This window comes from Macaca mulatta, chromosome 8 (genome assembly GCF_049350105.2).
Source record: "Macaca mulatta isolate MMU2019108-1 chromosome 8, T2T-MMU8v2.0, whole genome shotgun sequence".
Taxonomy (NCBI): domain Eukaryota; kingdom Metazoa; phylum Chordata; class Mammalia; order Primates; family Cercopithecidae; genus Macaca; species Macaca mulatta.
Genome location: NC_133413.1, coordinates 40,763,431 through 40,788,813, shown reverse-complemented (window position 1 = coordinate 40,788,813; position 25,383 = coordinate 40,763,431). Strand labels below are relative to the sequence as shown.

At 41.1% G+C, this 25,383-nt stretch overlaps 1 protein-coding gene across 46 annotated transcripts in view; it reads right to left on the bottom strand.

Annotated features, from left to right (window-relative positions):
• The window catches only part of TACC1 (transforming acidic coiled-coil containing protein 1), a 125,608-nt gene that overhangs the window by 18,381 nt on the left and 81,844 nt on the right, over window positions 1-25,383 (bottom strand). For 21 of the 46 annotated variants that reach the window (XM_077943499.1, XM_077943479.1, XM_077943497.1 and 18 more), the window contains 4 exons: window positions 13,498-14,614; window positions 8,800-8,860; window positions 6,795-7,002; window positions 2,919-2,971 (listed from right to left, as the gene is read on the bottom strand). In XM_077943499.1, the coding sequence (XP_077799625.1) occupies window positions 2,919-2,971; window positions 6,795-7,002; window positions 8,800-8,860; window positions 13,498-14,306 (1,131 nt within the window). In that variant the 5' untranslated portion in view covers window positions 14,307-14,614. The remainder of the gene's footprint in view (window positions 1-2,918; window positions 2,972-6,794; window positions 7,003-8,799; window positions 8,861-13,497; window positions 14,615-25,383) is intronic. The other 25 variants (XM_077943504.1, XM_028852593.2, XM_077943506.1 and 22 more) reach the window with 3 other exon arrangements.

Genomic DNA, 25,383 nt, shown 5'->3' with positions numbered 1-25,383 from the left:
ATGAGATAATAAACACTTGCTTTAAGTGTTGGAGTAATGTGTTATACAGCAGCAGATAGCTGATACACACCTGGACATCTGAATCATCTCATTAACTTCCTGTGCCTTGTTTCTTATCAAGAAACTGTTACTTGCTTAAAGGGAGGTAATACAGGAGGTCAGGTTGAGACTTGATTCACCTCACTGTTACACTTCTGATTCTAAATTAATAACATTTCATGGGTCAGTCTCTTGTGAGTTCTTAGTTTAAGCCATGAGGTTGAGTCAACTTTAGGAAACAGACGCTCGGTGCTTTCCATGGCTACCAGGTTCGTGAGAATTTGGGAAATAAGCCCCCTAAAAATCTTCATAGCCAGGAAAACATCAACGTCTATTACAGAGTTCAGCATCTCATTCATTTGTTAAGGGGGTAAAAGAATTCAGTCTGTCTGCTTAACAACTCAATGCTAACACATGTGGGGTCCAGAAGAGGCAGCATCCTGAGCAGGAGGTGGGAGATCAAACCTTAGATGGTGTTTGATGTCTCCAGGTGAGTGAGCTCTTTAGCCTGCCGGCTCTCCCCAGTCACTCTCCTCTCTGCCTGGCCACATTTATAAGCCTCACTACTCAAAATGCAACAATTCTCACAGGTATAAGGGCAGGAATGTATGCCCTTGCCTACTTTAGCCATCTTTTCCAGTCTCCTAGGATTTAACTTTTTATATTCCTTAGTCCTTTAGGTTGCTTCTCAAAAAGTGCAGAACATCTCACAGGGGTGTCCAAGGAAGAGAATGCAGTCATGGGTTTAGTTTCTGTTTCTGGTTGGGGCAGTAAAGCCCCTTCCTCATCCCTCTTTTCCGCTTATCACTAGAGACAGAAACTAAAAACCATGGCTTCAGGCTGCTAAAAGCCTAAAACAAAACCAATCAGAACAACAACAACAACAACAAAATTAAGCAAGCTGGACAAGCTTGTTATAGAACCTACCATCACAGAGAATTGGCCAGAAGGTCTCTTTTAGGCCTGGGCCATCTAGTATGTCTTTAATGAAGATGCTAAATCAATCAATCAATCATATCCTTCCAAAAGGGCTTCATTTCATGTTTGCCAATGCTTCTCCCAGTCCCTCAAAACGTTCACAATTGAGGACCAATGAAGACCAGTAGACAACAGAACTCAATGTACTCCTGGTTGCAAATTTACAGTGAGCACAGATGCCACAGATTCCCGTGGCTGTGTCCTCGCAGCAGGAGAATTCGCACCTCTAATCTGTGGCAGTGTGCTGACTGTGCTCATTTGTCCTCGATCACAACCGATCAGTACCAGCCCCTGCCGTACTCTAACAGAGACATGCCCGAAAAAGTCAAATGAACTCACCTTTTAAAAAATTTAAAACTTAAAAAGAAAAGTTAATTTCTTATATGAAAAATGCTGTGGAACAACAGCTGGAAAGCAAGGAGAGACTGACTCCCACCACTGATTGTACTCTGGCCTCAGTCCAGCCACCACCTACTGCTGGGCACAAGACCGCATAGGAATGAACTTCAGAGCAACACGGAGAAACTTAAAAAGTGAATGCTGGATTAAATAGATGATTTTTTCATTCAATGTTTTGCATGGTGAAATTTCTTTATACAATGTTTATTCAGTGTTCTAAGGAAGTAGGAGTTAATTTATGTTGGGAAGTTCAAATGGAGTTGCTTTTAAAAGGTCACAGCATATGATATGTTCCTCCCCAGCTGCCTTCAGAGACAGTTTGCCATTTTTCTTTTCACTCTCTTCTTTTTCACTTTTTTCCACGTGTTTCCTATCAACACCACACCAGTGTATTCTAATACAACAGTGTATTCTAGCACACCACTAGTGTATTCTAGCACTTTACAGCTTAAATCTTTCACGTTATCATTTTATCTTATCCTTACAACCATTCTGATGAGGCAGATGGGTGCTACTCATTTTATGGATGAATCAGTTGGGAATCAGGAAGTTAAAAGTTTAAGAACTGAGTAAACGGGCCGGGCACAGTGGCTCATGCCTATAATCCCAGCACTTCAGGAGGCCAACACGGGTGGATCACCTGAGGTCAGGAGTTTGAGACCAGCCTGGCCGACATGGTGAAACCCCGTCTCTACTAATAATACAAAAATTAGCCATGCGTGGTGGCGCATGCCTGTAATCCCAGCTACTCAGGAGGTTGAGGGAGAACTGTTTGAACCCAGTAGGCGGAGGCTGCAGTGAGACGAGATTGCGTCACTGTACTCCAGCCTGGGCGACAAGAGTGAAGCTTGATCTCAAAAAAAAAAAAAAAAAAAACCGAGTAAACCAGCCAGGTGCGGGGGCTCATGCCTGTAATCCCAATACTTTGGGAGGCCAAGGTGGGCAGATCGCTTGAGCCCAGGAGGTTGAGACCAGCTAGGCAACACGGCAAGACCCCATTTCTACAAAAAATACAAAAATTAGCTGGGTGTGGTGGCACGCACCTCTAGTTCCAGCTACTTGGGAGGCTGTGGTGGAAGGATCACTTGAGCCCAGGAGGTGGAGGTTGCAGTTAGCCAAGATTGCACCACTGTATTCCAGCCTGGGGAACAGTGAGACTGTCTCAAATAATAATAATAACAACAATAATAAAAACCTTAGTTAACCCAATACATCCGAAATATTATCATCTCAACATGTAGTTAATATAAAAAGTTGAGACATTTATGCTTCTTCTTTTTCTGAGTAGCTACAGTTCAAGTGTGCTCAACAGCTACCTGCAGCTAGGGCTACTCTACAGAACACCACAGAGACTACATGTTCCTCAAGTGAAGAAACTATCTTATTTACATTTTATCCTCGTCACCTAACACTGACCAGAATTTAACAAATTCACATGGGCTTCAAAACAAATACTGAAAGAAATCTGAGCCCCACCCGGCCCTCCACATTCAGGAACTTACAAGCACAGTGGACCCGTCTTCTTCCATCTTCTGGCACGTCTCCTTCTCTATGCCTAAGACAGAAAGTCATTTTTATAGTTATCCCAAGAAGTTGGTTCCTTTCCTCCCTAGTGAAAGGCTCTTGGAAACGCCAGTGCAGGCCGAGAATGACTATGAACACATGAAAAGCATTTTAAGATTTTATTTAAAAGGAATGCTGGCATTTTCTTGAGCGTTGTTATAAGTCCATGGCATTCAGAAGAGGAGCACGTGGTTAGTCGCCAGGAACAGGTCGTCAGCCTTCAGGCAGAAAGAACAGCAAGGCTGCCCCCTTGTGTCCATTAAAAGTTTGGAAAAATGCGTTGTACTAACTGTGGCATTATTTCAGAAAGGGGACACTGTGTAACACTGATTTTTTTTATCATCAAGTCGGAGTGAATTTAAATTCCAGCCCAGAATGGTGGCCTTGATCTAATTAATGCAGCAGATAAGATAATAAGCTTTAAAATTCAAGCCAGCACAACTAAACTCATTCTCCCCTCCACACCCTTCAAATGGGCTACCTTGTCTCAGGTCTATCCTCTACTAGGGTAGAGGGTGACATTTAAAATAACCAGAAGATGGCTGGGCACGGTGGGTCATCCCTGTAATCCCAGCACTTTGGGAGGCCAAGGTGGGTGGATCACCTGAGGTCAGGAGACCAACCTGGCCAACATGGCGAAGCCTCGTCTCTACTAAAAATACAAAAATTAGCTCGGCGCGGTGGCGCATGCCTGTAATCCCAGCTACTCGGGAGGCTGAGGCAGGAGAATCGCTTGAACCTGGGAGGTGGAGGTTGCAGTGAGTTGAGATAGCACCACCACACTACAGCCTGGGCAACAAGAGCGAAACTCAGTCTCAAAAATAAGAAAAATAAAAAATAAAATAACCAGAAGATACACTCATTAAAGTAAACACAAAAATACAGAAAAGCATATAAAAGTTTACAATCTAAAGTTACAATCCTCCACATGGCAATCACTAACTACTATTGTTGTCAATAGCTAATTATTTAAAACACAAATGTGACCATCACTCCCTTGTTCAAAAACCTTCAACCTCCCCCTCCGTACCTATAGGATCAAGCCCAGATTCCACGGTACGACCTTGTTTCCCACTTGGCCAGGTACTTACAGAAAACCACCAGGCCTTTTACCAACATGGCAGCTTCCTTCCCATGGCTGTGTGAAAGTCTTGTTTCCTGGAGAACATCTAGTAAGTATCCATCAGGACCCAGTTCCAAGGGGACACTCCCCAGGACACAGTCGGGATTCACCTAACAGGGCCTGTAGCCACTCCCACACCCAGGACCGCAGCCTCCACTTGCCTGTGATGTGGCTGATCAGTTACAATGTAACCACTTGTTCAAATCTGTTCCCCTTGCTGTTTGCTAACTTTGAAGACAGCACTGTATACACAGGGCCCCAGCTCTCTACACAAATGTTTACCATGTACTGTGTCAAAGGTGACTCAAAGATGACTGTCTGGTAGTCTCCAACCTCAGTAAGTTTATAATATTACCTTCCTGTAATTAACACACTGCACTAGGTACTGTGGAACAGGAAGGGGGAAAGGAAATGTGGGAGCATAAAGCATGCTGCAGAGACCTGAAGGGATGTGCAGATCTGTGTAGGAGGCGGCAAAGGAAGACACTTCAGACGGAAAAAAACCAAGGCAGGTGTTAAGAATACTCAGGATTAACCCCAAGAAACTGGGGGAATGGCAAACAAGGGCTTAGGGAAAGATATCAGGGCAGAAGGCAGTATCGGAATAAATCAGGAACAATGCCTGGCACATTATTTTACAGATGAGAGACTGAGGCCTGGGATGAGGAGGAGGCCAGGGGGAATAAATTGCTCCAAGTTCTTACTTTCCATCTGCTTCCCTGGCTTAATGGCAGATCATGACTTTTAAAATTCTATGCATAAAAGCCCACAAATAAAATTATGTTAAGAAGATCTGAGTTTTTAATAATGTTTAATGTAGTCAGGAACATGGTTCTAAACTTTTCGTAAGTAAGGTTTAAGGCCAAGGACGTAACTGGGGTCCCAAAAGAGGGGCTTAGCTCTAGAATGATCTGACAAGTTCATCAGTAAGAGGTTTCAGCCCTGATTAGTCCAGGTTCCTCATTAGCATGTTACAAAAGATTTTACAGTGCACTGGTCAATCTCAACTTACCACATCTGTACCAGAAAAATTTACAGTAGCCTAGTATCATGAAAATAATCTCATCATACTTTGGCACTGTGGCTAAAAGACCATGGAACCAGACTGCTTAGAGTCAAATGTAGTTCTGCCATTTACTAATGACGAGGTTCAGAACACACTTCACCAAAATATGGTGCCTTCGCATTTGAGGACACAGCAGAAGCAGGGGGGTCTCTCGGTCCCTCTCCTGCCCTCTTCCCTGAAGCAGGTCATAAAGGAATCCCTCAGACCTTCCCCCGAAAATAGGTCATAAGACCTCATTACAGAAGGACCTCCTTGTACACAGAGAAAAACAATGTCCTTATCCCGAAAGACACAGACACCAAGAGGAACTGAAACAAACAGGACTTGCTAAGTTCCCCTGGTTTATTACCATAGATCATGCCCTTCTGTCCTCCAATTATACTTCTGCACAACTATCTGTAAAAGTACAGTTTTCCCTGTTCCTTTGGGTCTTCATTTCTGGAGGCTCTAATGTCATGTAAAACTTACATTAAATACGTTTGTATGCTTTTCTCTTGTTGATCTTTTGTTAGAGATGTCTCAGCCATGAACCCCGTGGTGGGTGAGGAAAAAGATACCACTTTTCTGTCCTACCCTAGCCAAGTGACTTTAATCAAGTCACTTAACTTCTCTGACTTACTTTGTTTCTCTGAAGAAGGGAGAAAAAGGTAACACCTTGCTATGAATGAGTATATGCAAAGCACTTAGAACAATGCCTGTACATGGTAAGGAACCATACATGTTAGTTGTTGTTTCTCTAAGTTAAACAATGAGTATAACAATCACAAAAAAGTCAAATGTATGACATACTTATAGGCCATTTGATATAGTTTAAATATTTGCCCCCTAAATCTCATGATGAAACCTGATCAACAGTTGGAAGTGAGGCCTAATGGGAGGTGGCTGGGTCATAGAGGCGGATCCCTCATGAATAGCTTGCTGCCCTCCTTGTGGTAATAAGTAACTTCTTGCTCTGTTAGTTTCTGTGAGATGTTTGTTAAAATAGCCTGGCATCCTCCTCCCCCTCTCTTCCTCCCACCCTCTCGCCATGTGACACACTTGCTCCCCCTTGCCTTCCACCATGATTGGAAGCTTCCTGAGTCCCCCTCACTAGAAACAGGCACTGGTGCCATGCTTATTCTACAGGCTGCAGAATCAAGAACCAAATAAACCTCTTTTCCTTATAAATTAGCCATTCTCAGGTATTCCTTTACAGCAATGCAAATGAACTAACACACCACTATACTTTAAGAGGTGGCCATATTCACATACAATTATACAAATGAACTAACACACCACCATAAGAGGTGGCCATATTCACATACAATTATACAAATGAACTAACACACCACTATACTTTAAGGTATGGCCATATTCACATACAATTATAAAGAAATTCAAGCAGTCTCACACACATCAGCATCTCCTATACAACTTGTCACAAGTATCCCTATGTTCCTAGTACTTCAAGAAGTCCTTTTTTTGTGTCCCTTTTCCGGGTAAAGAAGCAAAGCATAGGTCAGCATCCTAAATCTATCCTTCAAGTGACCCAATTCTTTAATCTCTGTAAGGCGCCTCCTGCTTTAGTAGGCTTTCAGGCATTTCCATGCTTATGTACATTAGAAAGATGAAGATATGCTTCCATACCTGCTTCTGAGGATGAAAACGCATGATTTATGGTAGACACGGGAACATTGGAACATTCAAAGTACTCCAGGTCTTCCTCTGGCTCACCTTTCACCTCGGCCCCAGCTGATTTCTGACCACATGACGTGGATGCCAGTTTCTCCTCATCGGTAGCATGGCCATCCCTATTAGAAATGTCTGAAATCTGGGAGATCACTGCTCCTTCATCCTGAGAAACACAACAGAGAAGATGCTACCCTTTAGGAGGGCAAGCAATGGGGAAAACTGACATCCCATGAATGGAACAAGGTAGACACAACTCCATACAGATATGTGAGAGGTTAACCACAGATCAGGGTACAAAGCAAGGAGGAAGTTGGAGTCTTTCAATTGTGAGATATTGTTTTATAGAACCTAGTTTCTGTAATTTGAGTCTGAGGTTTTAAAAAATGATCTTCTCTAGGTTAAGTTTATAAGCAAGCAGTTTAAGTGGTTTAAGACAATGGTTTTCAATTTTTTTGCTTGCATACCTCCTAATTTTTTAAAAAATCTATGTACCCCATTGCATTTTCAAGTGACAGCTAAAAACTTTTTGGCATAAGTTTAAATAATCACAAAGAATGTAATATCTGGAATATTCTAAATATTGAATTTACTTAATGCTATCTAGTTACCTTGGTGATTTGATACCATATGTAAATTTACACTAACAAGTTCCTGAATAAGTCAGAAGTTTATGTTATTCCTTTTCCTCTCTAAATCTGTATTTCCATTTCACTTCCATCATGAAATCCAAATGAAAAACATCTGCATGGCTGGAAGTCTTTTAAAGGTCTCTATCCAATGTCTCTGTGAAACTTTTTTCTTTGACTGCAAGTCTTAAAATTTTTTTCTGCTGGAGAGTTATTAATGCATAACTTATTTTCAAAATATTGCAAGTTTTGATAAGTATTATCAGACACAAAAGTAAGTTGTTATATAAATTACAAAATGTTTTATTGCACTAATTCTTAAAAACTTTTACAGTGCAATAAATGGGTTTTATTTTATATCCAATAAATGGGTTTGGGGTTTTTTTTTTAAAGAAGACCAAAGATAAATTTCTCATAGTTCTTGCTGCCTACTTTAGCAAAATCTGGGAGAATCTTTTACACATTTGTAACAGATGAAAAATAACTCAGATTGCAAATTTCCCCCACCACACCCCTTTTTTACATTTTACACCATATACCAAGTTTCTGGTCCAAATTGTATAGGATAAGTTACGTTAAATTGAACTCTATTAAACAATGAATGTATTCCTGTAATAAGTATACTGACAAAGTTTTAAAAAGAACAAAAGGATCTCATTGCAATCAGATGGGCCTGGGTTTCGGTTTATTTGTTTTGCAATTAGTCTATACGGTCATGGATGGATACTATTTATTGCTAGAATGTAACAAAGGTCAATATCAATTTTATTCCTGGTTTCTATTTTTATAAATATAATCATTAAGAAACCTTATTTATATAAACAATAGATGAAAACAGAAGGTAGTTCTGTAACACAAGTGCCTTTCAATTCTTTGAACCCCTTTCCAAGTTATGTGCCCCAAAAAATCTATCATCAAACATTATTTTTAGATCAGTTAACAACTCAGGTTTTCCTCTATTGTTGAAAGCAATGAATTAGAAAACCATCTGACTTAAGAAAAATACCATCCAGTTATTAGTCAATTATCTTCTTAGCACCTACACCGATATTTCAGATCTTCCCTTTGGTGCCCTGGAGACTTTCACACCCTGTGGTGATGGTGATGCATCTTTGTAGCACTTAAAGTGGGAATTTTACCAAAAAAAAAAGGTCATTGTGAAAGGGTTCGCTTGTCTTCAGGGGCCTTCTCTTCAGGGACAGTAAGGATCTGTTTAAAACTGAGTACTCAGGCACCCATTGGAAAGTCCTTTTGAACCACCCGCCAGGGGTATGCAAACTCCCACTGGGGGACCCCTGGTCTAAGAGACGTTCTGGGGATGGACACAGACTCACCTGGGAACATGCATCCAAAGCGAGAGACTGAGTTTCATGCTTCTTCACCTTACAGCCACTCCTGGAAAGAGAAGAAACACAAACAAGCCAGTTTGCAATCACACTGACAACTGTCAAGGTATGAAATGGAGCAGAGAGCAGTGTGTGCGGATAGAAGCCAAAGCATACAGCACCACACAAATCATACATCGCCGCATGAGAGAGGCAGGGATACCTTTTATGCCTCTGAGTTTTCCCCAGAGAGACGAGGTAAGCAAAGACCTACAGTGAGGCTCATTCTCTGAAAAGACCCCCTCCGCTTGCTTCTGTGAGTTGTCAAACAGTAGCACTCTGATGTCTATGGTTTTTAATTACACGCCACCAAAAGCTTTTCAGACAGTAGAGCCTTAGCAGCTGGAGACATTCAGTTCCTCTGAGCCTCACTCACTTGGCTTTGACGTTCATTAGAAAAATCATCACGCTGGACCAAATTCTTTAAAAATTCTTTATTGCTCTAAAACCCATAGACGTCTCATAAAACAGTTCCAGTTAAGACTTGTGTGCTCACAGAGAAGAACTGTCAATAAAAATTATAAAAATAAAACTATGTGGGTAAACTGTTACCATTCCTATTAAGTAGTAAGATGGAAGATGAATGTCACATGCTGCACAAAGCCTGAAACTGGGGAAGCTTGAACCACCTGTTATTTGTAGATTAGCACACAACTTGTGATCACAGGACTAATTCAGATTCTGTTCTAATAGACTTAGAATTTCCAGTAAAAACACCACTGTGACCAAAAAAAAGAGAAAAAATTATTTGCAACTTTTTTTCTTTTGTGAGAAAAAATACAAAGACAAGCACATAAGTTACCAGAATGTGCATAATCACTAGTTCATGATCTTCTTTCCCTAATCTTCTTACTGAGTGCTACCCTCTGCCACCAAACTCAAGTTGAGCTGACTCAGTAAAATTTATTAACTGTTCCAAGCCAGTAGCTTTATCCTACCAAAAAAAGCCAATGATTTCCAATATTAAATAGCAGAACAGTCCCTCAAACCACTGCTGCGATGATCTTGGGGCCAAGCCAGCTTTTGGTATTGTCAAAGCGCCACATGACACCTGCCAAGCCAGGGAGCGCAAGCTCTAGCACCTAAGGTGTAAAGACCAAGCCCCACTCCCTTAGGTATGGACAACTGCAAGGCTAAGCTGACTCATGAAGTGACTGATGAAATGCAAAAAAAATCATCAGAAGATCAAACTCAGAATTAGAAGCAAACATGCTATGGAGAGATGGCTGGGGGAAGGGAGAGAGGAAACTGCCAACGGTCCCAGTGACAAAAGAAACAGCAGGAGTACTTACAACAGAAAACAGAGAAATTTCACTTGTTCAGTAGTCCTGATGCACCAACCAAATTAGAGACAGGAAAGAGACAGACAGATGGAGAAAAAAAATCATGTAAAGACTGGAATATTCAACTCTAGTCTGGCAGATGTAAAAGCTGCACAATTCTTTCTATGAGGTGAGATATAAATTAAAAATGTATTCATGAATGTTATCACTAGTGAGTGAATGATGAACAGACCTCATCTACAAAACAGACTGGTAGAAACATTCAGAAATGCCACAAATTCAAATTTATAGATGAAAAATAAATTTCCAAGAGGTCTAGCACTTTCTTCTAAAAAGAACAAGAAGACAAGATTTTTGATTGCATAAGGACTTAAACCCCTATTAAGTGTATTAGATCAAGAAGTTCATTCAACAAAAACCGAATAGGGGAAAAAGGTTACTGGGTGAGGGTGGTAGAACTCGAGAGATGGTGCTTCTTGCTGCTGAATATAAAGTGTAGAATAAATTACCCTTTCTTTGGCCCAGATTTCATCTTATTTAACGCATTGGTGGCATGCAACTGAAAGATTCACAAATGACTCATCAACTTCAGTAGGCAGAAGCATCCCACATTTAGGGGAGGAAGTACCTAGGCAGTGATGTGCCCAGTACATACCCTAAGTGCTGTCTAGAGAGAAGTAACCAACCTTAAAAGCCACAAAAAAGGGCATCCAATCAATAATATTTTCCAACAACCATTTAACTGCTAATATACAATCAAGCAACAGATCGAGAGCTACTAATGACATTTCACTCCCCTTAGCCATTCTGGGGCTGCTGAGGAACTGGTTCCTACATCTCTCTACTTTCTTGGTCCTGAAGTTGATCCTTCTGCTCTTTAAACCTCTGGGCATCTTCCTTTCTGCTGTAAGTCACCATGATATCCGGAGTTTTTCTTTAAGTCATAGCAATGCTGAGAAGCATTTCCCCAACTGACATACAGTGACAACTACAAGCACAGTGCTTCTCATACTCCTTGTACATATTTCATCCTGCATCTCATTGGTCCTTCTTTATATCTACATTTTACTCAAACTTTTTAGTAAAATGTCACAGGGCCACAAAAGGATATACAGTCAGGTGCCATGTAATGACGTTTCAGTCATGTATATGATGGTGGTCCCGTAGGGTTATAATGGAACTGAAAAACTATTGTCTAGTGATGTCCTGATGATCCTGACCCAGGGTAGGCCTAGGTAATGTGTGTGTCTGTGTCTTAGTTTTTAACAAAAATTTTAAAAAGTAAATAAATAAATAATTTTACACAAAGAAAACTTATGGAATAGGGATATAAAGAAAGAAAATATTTTTGTATAGCTGTACCATGTGTTTGTGTTTTAAGCTAAGTATTATTACAAAAGTCAAAATTTCTTTAAAAATTTAAAAGTTGATAAAGCAAACGTTACAGTAAGCTAAACTTAATCTATTAATGAAGGAAAAAATTTTAAATAAATTTATTGTAGCTGAAGTGTACCGTGTTTATAGAGGCTACAGTAGTGTACAGTAATGTCCTAGGCCTTCACATTCACTCACCACTCACTGACTCACTCAGAGCAACTTCCAGTTCTGCAAGCTCCATTCATGGTAAGGGCCCTACACAGGTGTATTATTTTTTATCTTTTATACTATATTTTTACTGTACATTTTCTATGCTTAGATATGTTTAGATACACAAATACTTACCACTGTGTTACAATGCCTATAGTAGTTTTTTTTTTTTTTTTTTAAGACTGGGTCTTGCTCTGCCAGCCAGCCTGGAGTACAATGACATAATCCTGGCTCACGGTAACCTCAATCTCCTGGGCTCAAGCAATCCTCCTGCCTCAACCCCCCGAGTAGCTGGGACTACAGGTATGCACCACCACTCCCAGCTAATTAAAAAAAAAAAAATTTAAAGAGACAGGGGACTGGTGGGGGGCTCTATGTTGCCCAGGCTGATCTTGAACTCCTGGCCTCAAGGGATCCTCCCACCTTGGCCTCCCAAAGCGTTGGCATTACAGGTGTGAGCCACCACACCTAGCACCTACAGTATTCAGTATGATAATGTGCTGTATAGGGTTGTAGCCTAGGAGCAATAGGCTGTACCATATAGCCTAGGTATGTAGTAGGTTACACCACCTAGGTTTGAGTAAGTTCACCTGATGATGTTCACACAACAAAATCACCAAAGGATGCACTTCCCTGTGGCTTATCCTGTGGCTAAGTGATGTATGATTGTATTATCATCTACTCAAGTTTTGTGATAAAGTAATCCTGTAGCAAAGTTAAACTGAAACTTCATATGGAATATGACCTTAGGTAATTATACTGAAAACTCCAAGGACCTTGCAAAAGTCAGATAATTTCCCAGGAGAGATGGGGGATTGACTAAACCGACTACTCAGTTTTAACTGATCATGTAAAATATTCTTGATTCTTATTAAAAATTTACCTTCTGGGCAATGAGCCAGAAATTACACATGGAGACAAGAATTCTCATCAATTTTAGTGGTAGGTTTGTTTCCCACAAAAATCATAGCTTTCTGTTTATGTAAAAAGTCTTCTTTCTACAAGACCCTTTTGGACCATTTCCCACATGTTATTGACGCTACAGAGGTAAGTTATAGGATTGGAATTTCTGTTTTATCCATAAAGAATATGAAGACGGTGGCCAGCACTGACATTTGAATTGTCTATAACATGACTCCTAACAGCCCAGCCAGGATTTCTGAAAACCATCAAATCTCTACCTGCCTATCTCATGCCATTTTTTTTTTTTTTGGGGGGATGGAGTCTTGCTGTCGCCCAGGCTGGAGTGCAGTGGCGTGATCTTGGCTCACTGCAACCTCTGCCTCCTGGGTTCAAGCAATTCTTGTGTCTCAGCCTCCCGGGTAGCTGAGACTACAGGTATGCACCACCATGCCCAGCTAATTTTTGCATTTTTAGTAGAGAAGGTTTCACCATGTTAGACAGGCTGGTCTCAAACTCCGGACCTCAAGTGATTCACCTGTGTCGACCTCCCAAACTGCTGGGACTACAGGTGTCAGCCACCATGCCCAGCCTATTTTTTTTAAAACATAAAAAAGTCTCTAGGGCCAGGGGAAAAGAACTTAGCTGATTAAGCCGAGGATTCAGAAATAAGGCAACAATTGGAAAAGGAAACCTCTGGTATTTCCGATTCCACACAACAGGCCAAATAGTGAAGACTGCAGGATAACGTTATGAGCTTTGTATCAACCTCGGTGCGCCTCAAAGGTAAACTCAGTTCACCAAAGCCAAAAGTAGCCAGCTGCCAAACTCACAGAGAAGACACAGAGCACGACACCCAGCACCCACTGTCACTCACGTTATTAAACGCGACTTTGCCTTCTTGGGTGATTCTAAGATTTCATTAACATGATTACCAGTGGGAGAACAAAAGTCACTGCTTGTTAAGGTCGTAGTTGGTTTAAAGGGATCCACAGATTCGTCAAAGTTATCTGGGTCAAAGTGGTAGGAACCCTCAGAAGAAAGGGATGGGGAGTTCTGCAGAATAGAGTGGCTCCCAAAGGGGTTGAAGCTGGCGTTTTCCCACTGACTAGGATCTAGCTTGGAAGATGTTTGGGAGAGAGGCCCGTCACGTGCCACTGGGTCTGTAGGCTGTTCTAAACCTGCTGACTTACTGATGCCATCTTTTTGCATCTTGGGAATCAGTTTGCTACCCAGTTTCCTGCCAAGCTTCCTTGGAAGGGCTTTCCTGGCCTCTATGTTTCCCATATCTTCTGTGAAATCAAACTCAAGCTTGAGAGGTAAGCTCCTGGACTCCTCCCCCAGCTCAACCCCTGAGTCGTTTGTGTCACTACTGAGAGTGCCGGGAGTTTCTTTAAGGTCAGGGGGAGACTTCTGGAACATGGCACCTCCAAGCGAAGAAGGACTTGTGTTCTCATCCAGCTCTTCAGGACTGAAGTGGTAGGATGCTTTGGGGAGAGGTGTACCCTCCGCAGCAGCGTCGGTGTCTGAGAACTCTCCTCCAACTGCTTTCTTCCTCAGGGGGACAGGCTTGGGCTTTCTCAGCTTGCTTCTTCTGCTGGGCACAGGCTCTGGACAGGAGTTGCCAGCTTTTAGATTGGCTTCTGTGGAGGGCTCAAGGGTGACCCCCATGCTGCCTTCCGTCATTGCCTCGTCCTGGAGGGTGTCTGGCGGGCTGGAAGGCAGAGCCTTGCCTGAGACTGCAGTTACACAGCCATGAGCTGCTTTTGTTCCAAGGGCTGCCGAGATATCCGTGGAATCCCTCGTTTCTATTGAAAATGGCCTCACAATGGAAATTTTGCTAAAATCATGTTCAGGCTCCTCTTTGAAATTCTTGACTGAGTGAGAATCAATGGTCTGCTGTGGCACTTCATTTTCTGAAGGTTTAGAACAAGTCTTAGATGAACATTTTTCAACCACTTCTGCTACAATCTCTTCATCAGCTTCTTGTGATTCTAAAATGAACACAAAAACCACCTATTAAAGAATTATCTTTCTGTCATTGGTAAATATCTTTTCCTACTTGAATTCATATAAACAAATAGCAAGTTCTTCCCCCTTTGCTTTTATTAACCATCTCTAAAGTTCAGCAAGGATGGCAGCACAGCCTGAAAAAGAAGAGTAGCACAACACCCTAAAATGAATTTTCCTATCCCAAGTTGTGTATGCGCATTACCCAAGTGATACGAATGGCAACTACACCAAAAGGGCTATTTAGAAAAAAGATAAATAGAGCTAGAGTCTGCTGCAATGTATATTAAGTGATATTAACATTCTGTAGGGTAAAACTGGCCTGGAGGAATCTTTAGAAACCAACAGCTACAGCGCAGGGAGTCAGATTGGCACTGAGATAGTTCCTAGGCACAGCCGGACAGCTTCAGGGTCAGAACTTTATGCAGTGAACAGATTTGAATCTTTGGATGTTAAAAACACAAGTATCTTGGGAGGCCAAGGTGGGCACATCATGAGGTCAAGAGATCGAGACCATCCTGGCTAACATGGTGAAACCCCATCTCTACTAAAAATACAAAAATTAGCTGGGCGTGGTGGCACATGCCTGTAGTCCCAACAACTCGGGAGGCTGAGGCAGGAGAATCACTTGAACCCGGGAGACGGAGGATGCAGTGAGCTGAGATTGCACCACTGCATTCCAGCCTAGACTCCGTCTCAAAAAAAAAAAAAAAAAAAAGAAAAAAGAAAAAAAGAAAAAAACCCACAAGTATCCACAGAACAGAATTTAAAAAGACTGTTTCAAAAATAAATTTAAAAAATCTACTGTGACCAACTCAGAATCATCTCTCCGTAGCCCTAAAAACTAAAAGAACCAAATAAGAAAGCTAATTTGAAAAACCAGATATGGAAATGGCTTTAAAACAAATAGCCCTTATTTTACTAAGACACAAATTATAAAACAATAAAGTTATTTTTTCTTTAGAACCTCTGTCTCTAAGCTAGACCAGGAATTCTCTAAATCACTTGTGAAAAATAAAAACCCTTTTTAATTGTGGTCTTACTAGGATAAGTGCTGCAAATATTAGGAAGGTGTGAATTAGGTGATTTCATTAAAGCACAAAGTGATTTCCTGACATAGATATCTGAAACAAGAGTAGCACAGAAAACTCAGTGAATTGCTTATAATATCTCAAGATTTTAAATGAAATTAAGAGATGACCCTCTAATCCTACTTCCTAATCCTAATCCAGGAGCAGAGTCAAGTACCACTGGAATATCATAGCAATAGTTTTTATTTTTGTTTTTCTTGAGACAGTGTCTCTGTTACCCAGGCTGGAGTACTGTGGCCTGATCTTGGCTCACTGCAGCCTTGACCTCCCCAGGCCCAAGTGATCCTCCCACCACAGCCTCCCAAGTAATTGGGACCACAGGCATGAGCCACCAAGCTTGTTAATTTTTATTTTAATTTATTTTTTATGTAGAGACAGGACAGCCAAGTTGCCCAGGCTGGTCTCACTGGGCTCAAGCAATCTGCCTGCCTTGGTCTCCCAAAGTGCTGGGGTCACAGGTACAAGCCACTACACCAGCCTGTTCTTTTTTTTTTTTTTTAAGGGGTCTCTCACTCTGTTGCCCAGGCTGGAGTGCAGTGGTGTGATCATAGCTCACTGCAGCCTCAAACTCTGGGGCTCAAGCAATCCTCCCACCTCAGCTGCCTGAGTAGCTGGGATTTGGAATAGTTTTTTTAAAGCACTCACACACCTTTCTCATGAATCTTTTATGATTATTATTGGGTAGTGGTTTATAAATTATACTTCACAAATATACTTCAGATATTCTACAAATGTCCAATTAAAATTTTTCTTATAAATATATGTTTATTATTAATATGAAGTCTCAGTGCTTCATAACCAGAATTTGGTTTAACATATTTCAAAAGGATTTTTTTAAAAAGAGATAGTAAGTATGGCAAAATCTTGGTAACTGTTGCCCAGGGATAGGTATATGGGAGTTTTCATTGTATTATTTTCTCTGTCATACAGTTGTGAAACTTTTCATAATAGAAAGTTTAAAAACTCAACTGCAATACACACAAAATTTTAACAAGAACATTTTAAACTGTACTGACAATTTCACTTATGTGTACAGAGTCTATTATCTCTGTCCATGTATGCGAACTGTTATAAATGTGTTATTGTTTCTTTGTGCTGATGATGGGGAGGCAGACAACTGAAAACAAGCCATCAACACCCTAGGGCTGCAAATATCCATGTGTTTCCATGTACAACTGGCTCAGTTAAAAGACAGGCCAGTTGTACAACACTGAGTCTTGATTATATCAAGGTTTAGATAGTTACCACTCCTTTTAAGTGTTGGTGCTTATTGTCAGCTTTTTAGATTCAACACAGGTGGTATAATAAAAATATGTATTTTGCCTTTGTCCTCAGTCCCTGGCACAGAGCTCCCTACCCCTGGAACCTCCTGACTGGTCAGTGTCTTTTGTGTGCTAATGAATGACTGGGTGCTGGGGGTCCCCTGACAGCTGCAGGAACGGGTTGGTCACCAGAAAGACCAAGCCAAGATTAAAGGGTTGCAACTTTCAGCACCGTCCCCACTCCTTCCAGGGAGGGGAGAAAGGCTGGAAAATGAGCTCAATCACCAAGGCCAATAATTTAATCAATCATACCTATGTGATGAAACCTCTATAAATACTCCCAAACGACAGGGACAGGGAGCTTCCAGGTTGGTGGACACGTTGACTTACTGGGAGGGTGGTGTGCCCAGAGGGCGTGGAAGCTCTGCACGCCTGCAGGTATGGGGATACCTTGCCCTATGTATCCCTTGCATTTGGCAGTTCCTGAGTTGTATCCTTCATAATAAGCCAGTAAATATAAGTATTTTTCTGAGTTCTGTGAGTCGTTCTAGCAAATTACTGAAACTGAGGAGTTCTGAGAATCCCCAGATTTATAGCCAGTTGGTCAGAAGCACTGAGACTTGCAACTGGTATCTGAAGTGGCGGCAGTCTCGTGGGACTGAGACCTTATCTTGTGGGGTCTGCACCAGATAGTGTAAGAAACGAACTGAATTCTTGGAAACCCAGTTGGTGCTGGAGAATCTGAGAACACCCAGAACAGGAAATGTGCCTTTTAACAGTGACTATTTAAGAGACACAGCACTAAATTATCTGAGATTTTTTAAAATGATACTTCTAAATATCTCAGTTTTGTATTTTCTACCAAAAAGATTTAAACTTATGAGGAACCACTTTATGTACTATTTCTAAAATTTACATCTATAAAATTAATAAATTGGACGAATTGTTAGATATTGTTAATAACTCAAATCTGAAACACAAATTCCCCTCTGCTCCTCTTTCAGACTTTTGGAATAGTTTAATTAAGGCATGCTCTCAGGCACTAAGCTGAATTATTAAAAAACTTATCTGCAACTACTGACCTGCATAAATCAAGGTTCTTTCAATCATGTAACCCAAACACTACTGAAATAAATTTGATTCTTTTTTTTTTTTTTTTTTTTTAACACGGTCTTACTATGTTGCCTAGGCTGATCCTGAACTCCTGGGCTCAAGCCATCCTCCCGCCTCAGCCTCCTGAGTAGCTGGGATTACAGGTGCATGCCACCACATCTGGCTTAGTTTTTAATTAGACTCTGATTTAGTTATTTTGTATGTTTCAATCTCACAAATCTCATTGTTTTTAAAACTAATGTTTTTAATCTTTACAACTATAATATATGTCACCTTAAAGTCTATTATATATTAGAGTCCACATTTTTTTTTTTTTTGAGGAAAAGGTTCCACTGCCTTAAGATTTTGAAAACTATGGTTAAAGTGGAAAGTGCATCTCTAAAAATGGTGATATGGAAGTAAGTGGGGATAAATAACCCTTCTAGGAACTTAATACACATATCCTTTTAAGGAGAACTTCAGCATCTCTCAGTTGTACTACAGATGACCTCACTGTAAGTAACAGATCTTGAAAATCCTATACAAGAGGTTGTATTTTAACGTCTTTATCCTGGTGCGCCCAGCAGGAGTGGATGGCGTGACATGGTGGGAGAGCCACCCTTTCCATATGCTGACAAGCAAGAAATGGTCCTGAGCCACTGTTTCTCCATCTAGAAAACTATGTTACACTACATTTTACTACAAATCAAACTGATATACTGGAAGAACTTGTTACCTAACTAAATCATGATGGATTTGGTAAAAATAAAAATTCTACTTCTAAAATATTGGTATTATACATGCATTTTCTTATGTACAATTTATAAAGTGATATTTACCCATAAACTAATTAGCCTATATTAAATGTTAGGACAAGAACTACCTCCTTTCATTTGCTTTGGATTTGTTTTCCAATGGATTTTTTTATTTGGTTATTTCAGTACTTTGGTCTATAAAGAGGTGATTCTGGGCCAGATATGGGAGGTTTTCCATTTATTTTTGAAACAGTCTGATTACTTAAACCCTGTTCTGTGGAATAGGGAATACAGTTATGTGTTGGTTAACAACAGATTCTGAGAAATCTGTCATTAGGTGATTTCGTCATTGTGCAGGTCACTGTGTGATCATTATAGAGTGTACTTGACACAAACCTAGATGGTATATATCTACTACATACCTATTGTATAGTCTATTGCTCTTAGGCTACAAACCTGAACAGCATGTCACCATACTGAAATACTGTAGGCAATGGTAACACAATGCTAAGTATTTGTGTATCTAAACACAGAAAAGGTACAGTAAAAATATGGTATTATAATCTTACGTGATCACATCATATATGCAGTCAGTCACTGATCAAAACATCATTATGTGGTGAATGACTGTATTTGTATTTTTAACTTCCAACCATTCAAATCTGCTCACTGCATAAAATTATAATCCTGAAACTGTCAGGCTGTGCCTGGGAACTCAGTACCCATCTGCATCCCTCACATTTAAGCTGTTGATGTCCAATGGCTCCTCTGGACCTACAAAATGTTAATACCACATCAGATACACTGCAGTAGACCCTTGCTCTACTTAGTCTTTTCCTAAGTAAGTTCTATTTGCATTATCCAAGTGATACAAATAATCAACAGATTCTCTCTCAAGAATCTGAATTAAGACAGTAAGTGGATCTGTAGGAGGCTGAGGTCAGGATAAAATAGAGACAGAAGACCATCCTATACCAGTTGGCAAGTGATAGAGAACAGAGGTACCTGAGGACTTTTCAATGCCCACAAAGGCCTACCTACACTGCCCCAGCTTAATTTCCATGAAACTCCCCTTTCTCAATGATGTATACGCATTTAAGCTAGTCTGAGTGGATTTCTGCCCTTTGAGACCAAATGTATCCAAACTAAAGTGCACAGAAAACTCAAGTCCCAAGATTCTGAGATCAACTGATGTCACCTAATAAGAGACAAATACATAAACCCTTCTGATATGAAAGGATGGGCATTACAATCACGTCCTATGCAATGTCTTCAAGGAGCTCAGAGATAAAGAGCAAACCTGTATGTAAGTACAGGATGAGAGACCTACCTGAACAATCAGCCAACATTTTCTAACACGCAATTGCAGTTAACTGCAAACTCAATACAACCATGGTGGCATACCTGAGCACAAAGCAAATGCAATCTCAGATCCCATTAACAGATAAACAGAAACATCAATGACAACAGTACTGAGTAAAATGCACTGAGGGTTTGGATGGACCAGGCAATGGGCTACTAAGAGCTCACTGATATTATCCTATTGAACCAAGACATCAGTCTTTACCAGTAGGCAAACCCAAATCTGTCCAAACTCTAAGGCCTGGGTACTAAACCACAGATTAAATTCATCTCTTGATTGCCAGAAAAGTTTCTTGTAGTCTCCTCGATTGCACAACATCTGGGATTGTGAATTCAGTTAGATTCTGAATTCAGTTCTAAGCTCCTCATCTTAAAAAAATTGTGAACAAAAATGAATGTCCTTAGAGGAATGTGGATCAAGGTGGTGTATCTGTAAACAATCAGTCTAAGATATTTAGCCTAGAAAACTAAGAAACACTATACAGTCTGCAAATATTTTAAGGGCACTTGAGGTAAAGGGATTAGAATTATTGTAGCTTCAGAGGATAAAATTAGGATCATGTGGACAACTATTAAAAGGAAAGTGGATTTCAACTCAGTATAAGAGAAAACAAACAAACATGCATTGAGTGCAAAGAGAAGCCAGCTCCCTATCCATCAGGAATGGTTCACCCCTCCATTTCACTCACACATTCACTCAGTCATTCAACAAATACCCAAGCATTTTTATGTACTGGGCTCTGCCCTTGGCACTGGGGATGTAACAGCAAGCAAAAAAGAGGAGGCTCTGTTCTCCTGCAGTTTAGAGACTAGCAGGATAGAGAGATATTGATTAAATAATTACTGAAAGAATGAAAGGGAGAAATGAGGCTGGGAAAATAGAAAGGCATCATGCTTACAGAACCTTGCAGGCCTTGTCAAGAATCTGGTTCTATTCTAAGAGCAACAGGAAGCCATAAGGAGTTTTTAAGCAGCAAAGAATATACTCAGGTTTATATTTTGAACAGACCCCAGTTGCAATGTGGAAAGGGATTAAAGAAGGTAAAAATGGAACATGTAAAACTGCTAGTATGTTATTCTAGGGGCTTTGACAAGGGTGATGCTAATGAATAGGAAGTATCGGGGGAACCCACCCCCAATATTTCAACGTAGGTTCTTTCTATTTTCCCTAAGTGTCAGCCAATCTGAGAAATAAAGAGAAAGAGTACAAAGAGAGGAATTTTACAGCTGGGACACCGGGGGTGATATCACATATCGGTAGGTCTGTGATGTCCCCCGAGTCGCAAAACCAGCAAGTTTTTATTAAGGATTTCAAAAGGGGAGGGGGTGTATGAACAAGGAGTAGGTCACAAAGATCACGTGCTTCTGAGGCCAATAAAGATCACAAGGAAAAGGGCAAAGCAAAGATCACAAGGCAAAGGGCAAAATTAAAATTACTGATGAGGGTCTATGTTCAGCTATGCATGTATTGTCCTGATAAACATCTTAACAGAAAACAGGGTTCAAGAGCAGAGAACCAAAATTTACCAGGCTGGAATTTCCCAATCCTAGTAAGCCTGAGGGTACTGCAGGAGACCAGGGTGTATTTCAGTCCTTATCTCAACTGCGTAAGACAGTCACTCCCAGAGCAGCCATTTATAGACCTCCCCCAAGGAATGCATTCCTTCCCCAGGGTATTATTAATATTCCTTGATGGGAAAAGAATTCCGCGATATCTCTCCTACTTGCATGTCCGTTTATAGGCTCTCTCCAAGAAGAAAAATGGCTCTATTCTGCCCAACCCTGCAGGCAGTCAGACCTTATGGTTGTCTTCCCTTGTTCCCTGAAAATCGCTGTTATTCTGTTCTTTTTCAAGGGGCAGTGATTTCATATTTTTTAAACACACATGCTCCACAATCAATTTGTACAATAGTGGTCCTGAGGTGACATACATCCTCAGCTTACGAAGATAATAGGATTAAGAGATTAAAGAAAGACAGGTGTAAGAAATTATGAGTATTATTTGGGAACTGATAAATGTCCATAAAATCTTCACAATTTATGTTCAGAGATTGCAGTAAAAACAGGCATAAGAAATTATAAAAGTATTAATTTTGGGAACTAATAAATGTCCATGAAATCGTCACAATTTATGTTCTTCTGCCACGGCTCCAGCTGGTCCCTCCGTTCAGGGTCCCTGACTTCCCGCAACAGGAAGAGAAGTTATACTCTAGAGAGGAAATAAGGAGGTGAGACTGATAAGGCTGGGTGATAAGCTGGATACAGGACTGAAGTAGGAAGAGGTAGCAAAGATGATTTGTAAGTTTGAGCCTTTGAAACTAGAAGACTAGTGCCATTCAGTGAGATTCAGGAAATACTAGTGAATGCTTGGGGACTGTTGGAGTGGGGCCATGGGTTTGGCCTTGCACATGTTGAGATCTGTTTCAGGTTTTGTTTTTTTTTCCATCATTCCATATTTCATTTAAATATTTAAACATAGCTTAAATACATTGTTATACTTTATTTATTTTAGAGACAGGATCTCACTCTGTCACCCAGGCTTGAAGACAGTAGCGTGATCCTGGCTCACTCCAATCTCGACCTCCTGGGTTCAACCGTTCCTCCCTCCTCAGCCTCCCAAGTAGCTGGGACTACAGGCACACCACTACATCCGGCTAGTTTTTAATTTTTACGTACAGATCAGGGGGTCGTACTACATTGCCTAGGCTGGTCTCAAACTCCTGGGCCCATATCATCCTCCTACCTCAGTCTCCCAGAGGGATAGTATTACAGGTGTGAGCCACCACACCTGGCCTGTTCGGGGATTTTGAAGCAGAGATGCTGAATAGGTAGAAGTATGTTCAGAGAAGAAATCTGGGCTGGGAATAATATTTGACATCACCAGAGCCATGGATATAGATGTGATCATCGTAATTCACACTGAATACAACATAATAATAAGTGATATCCATTCTACACTTTCATCTTTGAGCTTTAACATATTTTAAATCCTAATTTTAAGTTTTAAATACTTACTTATTTTTTGGAGACATGGTCTTGCTCTGCCACCCAGGCTAGAGTGCAATGGAGCACTCATAGGTCACTGCAGCCTCAACCTCCTAGGCTCAGACAATCCTCCTGCCTTACCCTCCTGAGAAACTGAGACAACAGGCATATGGCCAGCGTGCCCAGCTAATTAAAAAAAGAAATTTGTAGAAATGGGGTCTTATTATGTTGTCCATACTGGTCTCAAACTCCTGGCCTCAACTGATCTTTCTGCCTTGGCTTCCCAAAATGCTAAGACTACAGGTGTGAGCCACTGCACCCAGCCAGAAGTTTATTTTAAAAAAAGTTTACCTAAAAAATATGAATCTAAGATAAAACCTGAATTTTAAACAGATTTTTAAATTAAAAGAGTAATATTATTGATAATTACATCATAGGTATAATGACATGATCATAGGTGGTATCATGATATCCGGAATTTGCTTTTAAAAATACCTAAGTAACAAAATGAAAAAACAAAAAAAGGAGGATGGTGGAAGCAAGTATGGCAAAATCTTGATAGTCCTTTATCTGGGCAATGGGAATACAAGTTCTACTTTTGTATGTAGTGTTGGAAGCTGATCCTAGTTTTTTAAAGATTTTTTACAGTTACACAATTTCTCTCTCACTCTTTTTATCATGGACTCCTAAACATTTACTATCATTCTCCTTCATAGGATCCCAGGGCCGGAATATCCAGGGCTATGTGTTCTATCCCTATAGCTTCCAGAAAACCTAAGGGTTAAAGGGAAGGGAAGTAAAGCGCTACCAACACTCAGCTATCAGGAGCTGAGAAGCCCTTTTCCCCTCCTTCTGTAAGTCCCACACTCATCCACCTCTTGGGGTTCTTTTTTTTTTTTCTGTCACCCAGACTCCTTCACCATCAATCCCAGAGCTCCCAAAGAAAGGAGTCTATGAGAATTACCTTTTGCCAAACTCTCTCCTAGCTTTCTATTTCTGCCCTAATCTCCGTAACACAACGACGGGGCCTTTCCCGCTTTCTTCCACATGTACCCACTCCTTTTAGAGTCTTCCTCCTCTCTCCATCATCTCCACCAGCTGCTTTTACCAAACTGAGTCCCTGAGACTCTCAAAACGCGGTGTGCACCAGTGACAGGGGCAAAGCCACCCGAGAGCCAGGGAAGGAGGAGGAAAGAAAAAGGAGCACACCTCAGCACAAGACAAAAGCTCTAAGTCTGACCCTGCCCCAGCAACTGTCCCTGGACACCAAACGCTCTGCAGTTTAAGAAGGGTCAACAGCTGTGTCATCTCCTCACCCTACACCTAGGAAGGGTAGTACTGTGTGAGATGGCTTCACCCCCACATGCTCCTCTCACTGGTATTTGTGTTCCTACATCAGTCAAGCAGCTGGGAATCAAGAGATTTATGCAAAGTTAGCATCAGTGACAGGGAGCCTTATCTGCTACATTGTAAAACGCATGGCCCTGTCATGGTGGAATGGAGAAGGAAAACAAACACCATCCCACTCAGTCCCCAGGCTGAGCAGAGGGCTGAAGGAACTCCCCTGAAAAGACACCCCTGCTGAGTCATTTCTTGGCCAGCTCAGGGCAGGTGCCAGGTAAATAAACTTGATCAGCCCTACACCAAGTCACTGCAGACCCCATATCTCCATCTGGTACCTTCAGTCACCAAGAGAAGGTCCAAACAGGCAGAGGCAGTGGGTGGGAGAGGAATGCTCATTTACTTAAACCAGTTTGGGGAGCCCTGAGAATGAAAAAAAAAAAAAGAAAAACAAACTAACCACATAACTTGAAAAGGTATGTTTGGGTAAGATTCTATTTGCATTTACACTATCAGCAAGTGTCTCAGTACCAGCTGACCCCACATACCTCGTGCTGCCCTAAAACACTAGGCAGGGCCCAGCAGCTCAAGCCTGTAATCCCAACACTTTGAGAGACCAAGGTAGTGGGGATTGCTCGAGCCCAGGAGTTCAAGCTCAACCTGGGCAACATGGTGAAACCTCATCTCTACAAAAAATAAAAGTAAACTAGCCAAGCATGGTGGCACATGACTGTAGTCCCAGCTATTCAGGAGGCTGAGGTGAGAGGACCACTTGAGTCTAGAAGTTGGAGGCTGCAGTGATCTATGATCACACCACTGCACTCCACCCTGGACAACACAGCAAGTCCCTGGGAAATGAAAAGAA